This window comes from Eleginops maclovinus, chromosome 4, assembly GCF_036324505.1.
Source record: "Eleginops maclovinus isolate JMC-PN-2008 ecotype Puerto Natales chromosome 4, JC_Emac_rtc_rv5, whole genome shotgun sequence".
NCBI classification, from domain to species: Eukaryota; Metazoa; Chordata; class Actinopteri; order Perciformes; family Eleginopidae; genus Eleginops; species Eleginops maclovinus.
In genome coordinates this window covers 34,473,778-34,486,268 of record NC_086352.1, presented here as the reverse complement: position 1 = coordinate 34,486,268, position 12,491 = coordinate 34,473,778, and the positions used below count along the sequence as shown (strand labels likewise).

The 12,491-nt window shown below is 41.2% G+C and overlaps 1 protein-coding gene across 5 annotated transcripts in view; it reads right to left on the bottom strand.

The window, feature by feature from the left end:
- adamts17 (ADAM metallopeptidase with thrombospondin type 1 motif, 17) overlaps nucleotides 1-8,592 on the bottom strand; it is a 97,488-nt gene extending 88,896 nt beyond the window's left edge. For all 5 annotated transcript variants that reach the window (XM_063880472.1, XM_063880473.1, XM_063880475.1 and 2 more), the window contains exons 1-3: nucleotides 8,441-8,592; nucleotides 7,750-8,117; nucleotides 1,378-1,549 (exon numbers count right to left, since the gene is read on the bottom strand). In XM_063880472.1, coding sequence (XP_063736542.1) covers nucleotides 1,378-1,549; nucleotides 7,750-8,117; nucleotides 8,441-8,498 — 598 coding nt within the window. In that variant the 5' untranslated portion in view covers nucleotides 8,499-8,592. The remainder of the gene's footprint in view (nucleotides 1-1,377; nucleotides 1,550-7,749; nucleotides 8,118-8,440) is intronic.
- Between the last annotated feature and the right edge of the window lie 3,899 nt (nucleotides 8,593-12,491).

The following is a 12,491-nucleotide window of genomic DNA, read 5'->3' as shown; positions in this document are numbered from 1 at the left end:
GTCTGCAAAGCTGAAACAGACTTGTGGCTATGTGACGGCTTCTCTGGCTTCACTCAGTCACTCTGCCTCCAGAACAGCGCTCTGCTCACAGAAATATTTGGATACATACTGTACAACTCCATTCTGCAACTATTCAAACTTTTCCATGACTTCCCAAGCCAGCCATTAGGGCTTTGAGTAGATGCTCCGTTCAGGTGTGTTAGACAGGGACTGGCCTCGCTCTGCGGTGAATTCCCCTCACAACAAAAAAATCTAAAATGTTGGCAAGGAGACACCAAGGGTTAGGGAAATATTTTCATTATCAATGTAGAAGAGCGGGGGGTTTGCTGTGTTTGAAAATGTTTACAGCTCAGCAGGTTCCAACATGAACTCAGCAGAAAGGAGATCCACATTTAATAAGAAAACATCTGCATTCCACTCAGCCTGAACACACTGGGGCTGAATGAACATCAAAGCGTATCAGATAGCAGTAAATGCTGCTCTGAAACGTATGATTTATTAGCACTGCTTCCCAGGATGTTCTGCCAGGCGGGGGGGTGGGGGGTTTACAGTAGTTCATTCACACAGCTCCCTGCATGCACATCCCTGCAGGGATTGGAACGACGTTCCAGGGTTTTTAAGGTGAGGGGAAGAGAAATGGCTTATTGCTGTTCATTACAGAGGGATTTAATAAACATAAAGATTTGATGTGTCAGAGTTCTTTCTGCCGAGGTGTCTAAAACTATTCTTTAGGAATTTATCAAACAAGACAAATGTGTTTTAAAAGCATATCTTAGGGTAGTATCTTTGAGTGATCCACATGATGATAAAAAGGGAGTATTTTATGATTATATTGTACAAACCTAAAGTAAATGCAGAGGGCTCTGAAAATAACAACAGGACTCTATGGGATAGCAACTACAGAAGACTACAGCCCCCCCATGTCTAAATAGTGTGCCAATGTTGACTGGACTCATCAGCAGAGGCTCTCACTTTAGTTAGCTTATTATTTTTGTTATGGCCTGAGTAACACTAAGTTGATGAAATATAGCGAACCATATCGTTATTCATTCACAAGCCAGAGTGGATGTAATCTCTTCAGCCTTGTTGATATGCGGTCAGCGACATTCTCGTTATAAGTCCATGTAGACCTACATCGATGATGAAGTGGGTTAGGGTTGAATCTAAATGGGGTTGGAAAACGATAGATGCTGATATAAAATATTAGGATTTGAGGCGAGTGCATATCGCAACACCGTGCAAAATCGACTTCATATGAACAAGTGAACTGTGTTTCCTGTTTATTCCACATCCACAAATCATTATTTCTGAGTCGTGATGGATGTGTTCATCATGGTGTAGAGTGGTGCTCTGCAGTGTGGCTGTCTGTACACTCACCTTGTGAAGTCCCACAGAAGTTTGGCGGGTCAGCATCGGGAGCTGAACCGGGCGTGGCGAAGCGTCGGTGTCGCTGCAGCTGGTGCTTCAGTCCAGAGAAGGACTCTGAGGGTCGGTGTTCACCCAGCGGCTCGATGAAGAGGCGCTCCTCTCCAATCTGGATGAGCCCAGTCTGTACGAGACATCAGAGTGAATATTCCCATTAGACTGTTTTACAGAATGCAACCAGCAGCATTGTTTTACTGTATCTTTTTTCTCTCTTATGATCAGTTGTTGATTTAACACAATATTTATTCTGTTGACAGCCAGTTTATGAAAGCGCTTCCATCCCCATACATTTTTATGGTTTACAATCAGTACCAAATGTTAAAATGCCTTGCTTGTCCCTCATTCCACTCTATATGATAAACCATTTTGCACTGCAGAAAATATTACGTCTTTTATCTACTAGTACTGGCAAAACATCTGCAGAACACTGTTAGAATGAGTGTCCCTACAGGGGGGACTTCAGTGGTCTTCTAGAAAGATCCACTCCCCCGCCCCATAAAGATTGGCGCTCACTAACAGGAGTGACAGCACTCCTCAGGTTGTCTGACAGTGACCCCAGAGATAGAGACTAATGTCACACTGGCTCCGTTGTGATTGGTCAACCTCTTAGCGTGATATCTCTACAATGTGTCGGAGTGCGAGCCAATAGAATCAAGAATGTTACAGAGTGATGTCATTATGTTACAGAAGTAAAATAATTGTCCAATGGAGACGTTTCAGGTGGAACACACGGATTTTAGCCTGTGCAGACCATTTACATGCACAAAAACCTATAGAACAAACTACATGAAAGTGAAGCCCCAAAAAGCAGAATAGGGCCTCTTTAACAATAACATGTGTTAATTATTTATGGCAGCGGTGTAACAGTGGCTGCATTAACAACTGTTAATCATTCATCAGAATCAGAATTACTTAAACATCATTTAAATCATGCAGTTAAATGTCTCTATTTGCCAGATCTGGCTGTTACACATTTTATATGGAAAATGTGGGCTTGAATAAAATGTGCTGGGTAGTTAGCCCAACTTGAAACTCCAGCTCCATCCTCTAAGTGGTCAAAGAACTCTCTGCTGCTTCTGAGAAACTATTGCGAGAGCATAGTGTAGACATTCTATAAATCAAATCAGCTCTCATGTCAAAGTGCAAACTGTAGTAATACTGTTCTGCACACTTTCCAGCAAAATGTGTGAGGTATGCACAGCAGCAGAGAGGAGCAGCAGACAGTGCAGAGGCAGCAGACAGCAGACTGTGATCAGCCCACTCTGACTGCAGCACAGAGGTATGCTATAAAACACAGCCGCAGCTCCTCTGTTCCAACGTTTGCACACACATTCCGCTCCCGGCTGAGCCCCCGGGCTAACAAATGTTGTTAGCCAGCAGAACATGGACTGGAGGATGGATTAAAGCATTTCTGCAACTCCACAAACACACCGACATGATACTATTCATAGGCATTAGCTGGGGAGGGAAGTATATCATAACCATGGAGACAGCTGTGGGAGGTTGTGAGGTTTTTGAAATCCCTCCTTTCTAAGCTGCAAAAGTTTGATTTCATAAATCAATTTAGTTATGGAAGTAGCAGTACTGGGAGAAAATCAAATAATGCTCTTTCACATACTTCCTGTTTATTATTATTATTATTATTATTATTATTATTATTATTATCAGTATGACAATTGTTATGTTAAGCGACATCCTGTGTTTCTCTGCTTTAAATACACTATAGAATTTAAACTCACAGAACGGGTCTTGAAATGTGTTGTGGTTTTGCCACAAAAGACTTAAAGACAAGATACAACTCCAACATGTGTTTTCCTTTGACAAGCTATCAGTGCTCCAGTGCTTGTCTTATAATATGTCCATGTCGTTGGAGTTTCTCACTGACTTTTCATTGTTCCAAATTGGACATTTCTGATTCTACTCTCAGTGGGACCAAATATTTATCAGTGCCTTTCAAAGCCTAGACTGCCAGACACATGCCCACTGGAGGTCGTTATCAGTTGATAAACATAACTCATTCATCCATTTTAAAATGACTAATGCCATTATTCTTTGGGGGATGATGTTTACTGTCTGTGTCTGTCAAAGATGTTGCCATGGCATTTATTTCATAAGTTGCTCTTTTGTTGCAAATGTATTTAGGATGTGATCACTACCCTCCACACAGCCCTGACACCTGAAAACATCTGCATTAGAGTGCTTTTTGTTGATTTCAGAATTGCATTCAACACAAATTCCCCAATAAAACTGACAAATGTAGCATATCAGACTCTGGGTGGATGGATTTCCTCAAAAACAGACCTGAGTCAGTTCAGACTGATGGTCAGATCTCTGAACGCCGGGGTACCCCAGGGCTATGTCCTCGGCCCCCACCAGTTCACACCTATGACTTGAAGGGAACTCTTGATTAGGATTTAAGAATGACACAACCAGCATCGCCAAATTGCAACCAACTATAAAATGTACCGCACAACCTACTGCTAGTTATGCACCCTGATGATTCAGATCTATACTTTCTGGATTAAGCAGAAACACACACTTCCAAGTTCCATTTATACATAAACACTATCCGAAAGTATATATCAGAAAGTATTGTTATCACCCATTTCCTTTAAAGCCATTGCATTAGTGTAGAATATACTACACAAAAGGAAAAAGAGTATGAGTCAGTCAGTGCTCTGTAGTACTGTATAGTGACCTGTAGGACTGAAAGCAATAATCCACTAGTCAACTGGCTGAACATTAATCATCTACACATCGGATAAACCATTCAGTCGATTTAGCAAAAGTGCTTACATTCACGTTTCCCGCTTTTAAAAATTCCTGCTTGTTTCATTATTTACTGAATTTTAAAGGAACAAGATTGATGGATTTATGTTTAAAAATGTAAATAATCTCTTTTTGAGTCGTAACAGCAAAACTGTTTCCAAATTAATTAATAACTAAACGTATATATTTGGTATTACCTAACTGACATGCAGTCTTTAATTCTTTAGACATCTGCGGTAAATCAAGGAGTATCAGATCCTCAATCTCTCCCTCCGCTGCACTCACAGCAATCCAATCTGTCCACTGCCCTTCTACTTCTGCACTGTTACAAATATGAGGATACTCAACACACACATGTCCCTGAGCCCCACCCGGGTCAAACTGCTGATTTAACTGACAATCTGCGACCATGACAAATGAACTGTGTGTGTGTGTGTGTGTGTGTGTGTGTGTGTGTGTGTGTGTGTGTGTGTGTGTGTGTGTGTGTGTGTGTGTGTGTGTGTGTGTGTGTGTGTGTGTGTGTGTGTGTGTGTGTGTGCGAGTGCAGGGTTAAGGACAGCGGCTGTGACTGGATAGTGTTACGGACCATATGTAGATCAGTGTCACAGGAAAGCATAGTATATTTGTGGGGGGTGTGTTTGTGTATGGGAGTGGCTGACTTTTTCTACTAGAAGTGACACTGAGCCTGACCTAGTTAGCTCCCATGAATGGTAATCACATTTTAAAACATTTTCTTTCCAACATAATAACATCTAGCAGCTGCCCGGAAAAAAAAGAGAACCAGCAAAACAGCAATAAAAAGGTCAAACAGTCTGCTCTGGCTGGCAGCCAATCAAAGCTCCATCCTGAGTTTAAAGGCATCTGGGGTACTCACTGTGTATCCATGACACACCAGTGTGTGTGTGTGTGTGTGTGTGTGTGTGTGTGTGTGTGTGTGTGTGTGTGTGTGTGTGTGTGTGTGTGTGTGTGTGTGTGTGTGTGTGTGTGTGTGTGTTTGGAGTCTGGACAAATACTGACAGCCTGATCACCCTCAGACCTAACATCAAACACACTACACAGTATGTGTGTGTATAGCAGAGTTGCTATCAGTTTTACATTTAAATTATAATGCTGTTTTTAATCACAATAGAGTGGTGCACGAATAAGTCGGCATTTTAGCACTTCAAGGTGAATGCTTCTTTTAACATGTCTTTGGTTGGATTCCTGAAATAAAGTCTGAGGTTAACACAAGTTGAAGAGGATATCACGTGTTTTTCTACGACATAAAAAAAACCATCCGGTAATACCCGCTGGTGAATGTCTAAAGCTTTATGTGTTGGAAAAAATTGCAGTGGTAAACATCTTCATGTCTAAGATTAGCCACCTTTAGCTTAGCGGTGATGACGTGGAGTCATGTGACAATGATGTAGTTCCTTTATAGCCCAATGGTAGGTTTTTACTCCTGGCGATTTTATTTATGCTTCCTGATTAAGTCAAAGATGTTTGTTGGCCAAAGGTTTTCATTTCAACAATATTTTAAGAACGAGTGAATGATTTTTCCAAGAATCCCCTTTCTTTCGGTTGAAGGAGCCCTTACGATGCTAACTTCCAGGATGGCTTACAAAAACAGGTTGTCCCTGCACCAATCTATTTGGGTCTTATTTTCGTCATACTTTTGACCATGATTTGTATAATCTAGAATAACGGTGTACTCAGCAGGTTGAGTGAAGGAGCCAGTCTTTAAAATGTGATTATGGTCAATTTGTCGTGTTCCTTTTGCTTTTAGAATTGTTCAATTCACTGCAATTATCTCAGAGGGTTTAGCCCAAAAATATATTATTCAAACTGATATTTGACAGTGAACACATGCTATAAATGGGATTTATCAAAGTGGTATTTGAAAAGGAAATAATAAAACTCAGGGCTCACTGTTAAATAATATGTAATGTTCTGCATATGCATTCTTTATTGTGTGGGATCTCTTGGTGAGTACAACGTTATTGTTACTGATGGGAATGGTTGACCAAACAACCACAATAGGACCAAAGTTATTTTACTTTTGAAAAATTGGTCACAAGATATTGGGATATTGGGAATTGTGCACAATTTCAATTTAGAAATCATACTTTAAACCAAACTTTTTTGGGGAAATACATATTAAAAGCAACACTTGGCTTTATGGCATGTTTTGGTTAGAAGAATGTACATTCATTTAATTGTAACTGTGCTCTGGATTCAGCAGCAGACATCACATGTTCCTATCATTGGAAAGCATCCCATTAAATAAGAATTCAGCAGAATGACAATGCTTTGCATGCACTGTGTGTTCTCCACCACATGTGCAGCCAACACCGTCTGAGCAGAGAACTACATGCTTTTGTTGTTGTTCATTAAATTAAAGTTTAACTAACAAGTTATTTAATTTATATTAGAAGGGTTTACAATTATGTCCTCTTAAAATATAGTAATCTGTGTATATCTTTGTATGAGATGGTAAATACAGCCTCAGTAAATATTGAAGAGGAAATATACTCACATTATTTCCCACCTAACTCCTATTATTTCCAACTTGAATATCCCAGGAATTGTGCAGTCCTAGGCTCAACTGCTGCAGCTGCCAGCTTTTTTCCCGCATGTAAACCTCCACGTGTCTCAGTGTCTTGTAAGCAGCTGGACAATGATCTGCTCATTCATTGTAGGCTGCTGAATGCTTAAACTGTCACTGAGGATATATGGAGGAAATAAAGGAGCACAGTAGCACACTTTAGGCCTATTTCTGCACAAGAGTCCTGGACTGAGCCTAAACCCCCTACCTGCACAGAGAACATTATCCAAATGCCTTAGATAATGTGGAACTCTATTGCTCACAGCCAGGAAAATGAATAATTTTTGTTCAACCTTTATCCAAAGGGAAGATAGGCTGTGCTGCAGAACAAGCAGACCGACAGATAGAGTCCTGACGGAGGTGTAACCTTCTCTGTGAGATTGATCTTTGGCCAGCCTGTGCTGTCATATAGTTAGTTTGACCACCTAAAATTAATGTTGCCCATTTTATCTATTCTAAGTAGCTTTAAGTCTGGAGGGATCATTGTATTTCACTCTATCGCAATCAAACTGAGTTTACAGTCTTCATCGGAAGACAGTTTGCTCATCTTCCATCTACTGATGAGAGAGCGCTACATAAAAACTGCTAAGTGAAACTTGAGTGACTCCATGTTTTGAACGCTGGTCCATTCCATCCACACTGTACACGTCTTTTGAATAATATTAGACACAGTTCCCCATTTTCATTCGGACAGATTTATCTTTGGAAGCTGGCATCCCCACATTTAAAATACAGTTTTGTGGGTTTGTACAGTGTTTGACTCCAGAGTGACATTGAACTGAGGTGCAGGTTCAAGGGATTACCTTCATAGTCTAAAACTGAGGCTGAAGGGGCTTCAGTGGAGTCGACCTGCTGTCAGCGCGCCTGCCTTTAAGAGTAATCAATAAAAAAGTACTCTACAATGTGGAGCTGTTTCATTATTTGAATGACATGAAAGCTATCAACAAGTTCAAAAGATAAGAAGAGTTTACCAGGCCTCCACAGGTGCTGAGGGACGCCAAGGAGTCTGTGTGGTTGATGATGGAGCCGGTGTAGAAGCAGAGCTGCTCCCGGGACAGGTTGCTGACCGCTGGGCTCTGCTCCCCGCCAAGACGCTCCTCCACCACGAAGTCACGGGAGAGAAACTCGCTGTCCCGCGTCAGATTTAAATAGAGGCTCCGTCCGAAAGCGGGCACTGACAGGATGATGTGATCCGGGTCAGAGGGTCCTCCCCCCCGGCCGTGCAGGGAGCGCTGGCCGCGGCGCCGCAGTGAGCGGACGGTGTGTTCGGAGGACAGGTGCGCCTCCTTCCCGGACAGCAGCCGGGGGACCACCTCATCCGTCTCCAGCTCAGTCTGGGCTGTGGAAGAGGGGGGGCGTTAGTTTCCATCAAACAGCGGCCATGCACAGCCTGTCCTGCCTCTGTGAACTGACTGAACTGTGCTCTCATGCTCCCTGACTCTGAGCCACGTTCAGCCTCGCAGCTCCACTCCACAAATCTGCTGTATAACTGCACTCCCATGGTGGGGGATCTAGCAAGCATACAGGAGGAGACAACTTCCTACAGCTCTTTAGTAACACTGTTATAGGGAGGAAACGGATTGCTCTAAATTACTTATATCTAAGAGAAATAGGCGTACACACTCACAGCTCCTACGTAAAGAGTTCGAAGTCAGTACTTACCACTCAATCCGATGCAGAGAAGAGAGAGGAGCACATGGGGAACAAGGCTGTTATGCATGGTAAAGCAAAGCAGGGTAGAATAAAGGAGAAGAGGTGGGTGGTGTAACTGAAGGGGACTAGCGCTTTGCAAAGCACTGAGCGGACGGCGCAGTTTTCCCAAGCTGGAGAAGTTGCATTAACTCCGGCTGGAGGGTCTCTGTGCTTCATTACACGCCTCCTCCACCAGGCCCCGCCCCCGCTAGTGCCCCATTGGTCCTGTCAGACCCTGACCCGAGGAAAGCAGAGATATCCTGCGTTGTCATTGGTCATTGAAGCTGCCCGTGACTGTTGGAGGTTGAAACCCTACACGTGGTTTCAAGTGGAGAAAGAAAGTGCGGAGAATTAGCGTGTGTGCGTGTGTGTGTGTGTGTGTGTGTGTGTGTGTGTGTGTGTGTGTGTGTGTGTGTGTGTGTGTGTGTGTGTGTGTGTGTGTGTGTGTGTGTGTGTGTGTGTGTGTGTGTGTGTGTGTGTGTGTGTGTGTGTGTGTGTGTGTGTGGTCATTATAACCTCACTTTTTGGCATATGGGTTCTTGTGTAAGAACAGCTTTGGCATGGCCATAAAAATGTACCTCATCATTTCAGAGACATAGGGGTGACACAAATCATATAACACACACATAAAAAGACAGCTAAATCAAAATCATAATACTTCATTCATCCCACAGAGGGGAAATGAACATCATTACAGCAAGTAAAGACGCAAAAATAGTTAAATATTAATTAAGAAGCATGCATACAATATTAAAGAAATTACACAAATGACAATTTACAAGAAAGTAAAGTTTGTGAGTTTGTGGCCCATAATGATACAAAAGGAAAAGTGGTTCAGAATCCGAAGTATGAATAATATCTGAGCATGGCCTTTGTCAATTGTATATACCTCACTGAATGTGTCTATAAACAGATCCTGCATTCACATGAGCTTTGTCTGACTTCAGGTAAACTGTCTGTGTCAACTCATTGGTCGCAATGCATTCCCAGAACCCATCAGCTATCCTCCGACAAGCTTTACGCTCGTTATTATATTAACATTAGTATTTAAACTGGCTACTTGTGAACCAATCCAATCCTAGACTCTTGATTCTAACTTAATTCTCGTGTTGCTAATCAGACCTTTAAGCACTGAGCGGCACACAGAAGAGGAAGTATTTGTCCTCATAACCCTGAAACATTTCCCCGTGGCCCAGAGACGAGTCTGAGCCGATCCTCCAGTACTGACTGCATCACAATGGTCAGCAGATGGAGTTGCCCAGTTGTCTGGATTTATAGTTGTGTAAACCTCATTTTTTTGTGTGCATTTTGAGGACATGTCTATGTTGGCTTGAAAGATAAGACTGTAATTTAAGACTTGAACATGGGTCTCTGCAATGAAGGCTCATGGTTAAACGAAAAACCTTTTTTAAAAAAAGAATGACTTTTATATCTCAAGTTTTATGTTTTGTCAGTTTGTTTGTTTCCTAATATCTGTCCTGTCCTATAGTAAGCATCTGTGAGGTGTTAAAGTAGTCGCTGTATCAAACCAAACCTGGGTCTGGTACTAGAAGCAGGATTTGGGTGAGTGAGTCAAAGTCAAAGTCCACTTTATTGTCAAAGTTTCCACATGTGTTATACATACAGAAAATTGAAATACCGTTTCTGGCAGTCCCACAGTGCAAACATAAACAAGAACATATAACATAAAAACACCCTGGTAACTCTTTCTGTGTTCAGTCCTATACAACAATGGTTCACTTCTCACCATTGATCGCTATGGAAACCTACAGAGGTGAAAAAAGCACTTTTTAAAACATTTAAATTAAGTAATAATAATTTCCCAACAGTGAAGAAATAGTTAAAAGATCTGGCAATTAACATTTTACTTTAGTAAAAGGTCGAACGTATTAGTATCAAAAAATACCTAAAGCACAAAAAGTACCATCTTGCATAATGGCAATAAAAAAAAGAAACTGAAATCACTGGATTATGTCCATTAATGACTTTTATACTGTCATTACAATCCAAATCTGCAAGAGTACTAGTAACTAATGATGTCAAGTAAAAAGTGCATTACTTGACTCCAAAATGCATCGGACAAGAAGTTTAAAGTTACATAAAATGTAAATAATCATTAAAGTACCACAAAATAGTACTTAAGTACAGTACTTTCCACCACTGGTAACCTATACTGTTTAGAGATCGAGGTGTAAAAGTACCGCCTGCTGACTAATCAGAGCTTGGAGTGCAGACTGTCAAATAATATTAGAGAAATAAAAATAAGTTTACGGTGATAAAGTCATAATCCAGGCAGAACTTCTTAATGCAGGAAAGACGACTGACAGTGAATTGCAGACGGTGTGATGTGTAAATGAATAGACCCATAATATCACTGCCCCTATGAGGCACCATTACAGTATAATAGCATTTGTGTGTTTCATTAATTAAACTGATCTTATCGAATAAAATACAATATATAACCCAGTTTATGACAATTTTAGTCTTATTTGTTTAGCAGCAATCCCAGAAACAGACTTTGGGAAATGAAAACAGAAATACAAAAAAACATCATTCTAAACTTTGCTGAAATATCTTAAATGAAACAACCCAGGCCATGCTGTCTGTGGCGCTGCATGGGACATAAACAGTCATATTATAAACAATAATCATGTGGACTGTCTATGTTGTAAAATTATCTTTTTTAATCCAAATACACAACATCTATTGCACATCTGCCCGTCCATCCGTCCTCTATTGCTCTCCTTGAGGTTTATAACATTTACCCCATTAACTGTGGGGTTTCTTTGGGGGTTTTACCAGGGGGTCTAAGGCTGTCGTACAGTATGCTGTACAAACTGTAAATCCCCTGAGACAAATGTATAATTGGTGATATTGGGCTGTATAAATATCATTTTGATGATTTGATATCCCTCTTACTTTGAGCCTGGATTAAAACTTGGATTATAACGCTTTTGTATTTGTCAGATATTATAGTTTACTCTGTGTTGCTGACAGTAAGTGTCCATGTTTGAGGTGGTACATAACAAACACAGGCCCTTTATTTGAACTTGCTCACAGCCAGACTGAGGAACCCTGGCTTGACTCAGCGGGTTGATAACCAGCGTGGTAGGACGCATGGTGGGAATCACAGCAAGTCCCAGAGGAAAGCAGAGGAGGGGACGGCTGTTAGATACACATCAGGCCCATGTGAGCCAGCCCTGGGTCGACATGTTTCAGTTGTCTGGGAATGAGAAAGGTATAAATGAAAAATGTTTATGGGTACTACACATTGGGTTTGTGCATGTGTGTTTAAACTTGGCTTTAGATTTGTGGACATAATTAGCAATAATATAACAATTACCTCTGGGGTACCATACGTTTAACGGTCAGCATGAAGATTAGAGTTAGAGATAGGTAGATAGATAGAATGGGAGGATGAAACCCTCTTTATTAGTCACATACATGCACACAGCAGAGCACACACAGTGAAATTAGTCCTCTGCATTTAACCCATCCTAGTACTAGGAGCGGTGGGCAGCTATCGTGCAGCGCCCGGGGAGGAGAGAGTCAGTGTGTGTGTGTGTGTGTGTGATTTTTTATGCTTATGCAAACACATTGTTTTTAATGGCTTGTGTGACTCGGTCTCATATAAACTGTCCAGCCCTTTTAGTCGACAGAAGCATGAAGGCTCATTAACCAGTAAAGCATGTCAATAGTTCCAAGTTGTATTTCATGTAGCAATGGAATAGGGGTGTGTGCTCCTCTTCTCAATCAGTATTTGGATTCAAATGTGCCAGTCAGAGTGGAGCACATTCATTCAGGGGGAAATTACTTTCCTCAATTATTGTTTCACCGACTGAACTGATTTGCACGGCACAGAGCAGGTCAGATGAAAAGAAGTAGTTAACGTTTTAGTTATTATATTATATATATATATATATATATACAGCTCTGGAAAAAATTAAGATACCACTGCAGCATTTTCAGTTTCTCTGGTTTTATCATTTATAGGTATGTCTTTGAGTTAAATGTTTATTTT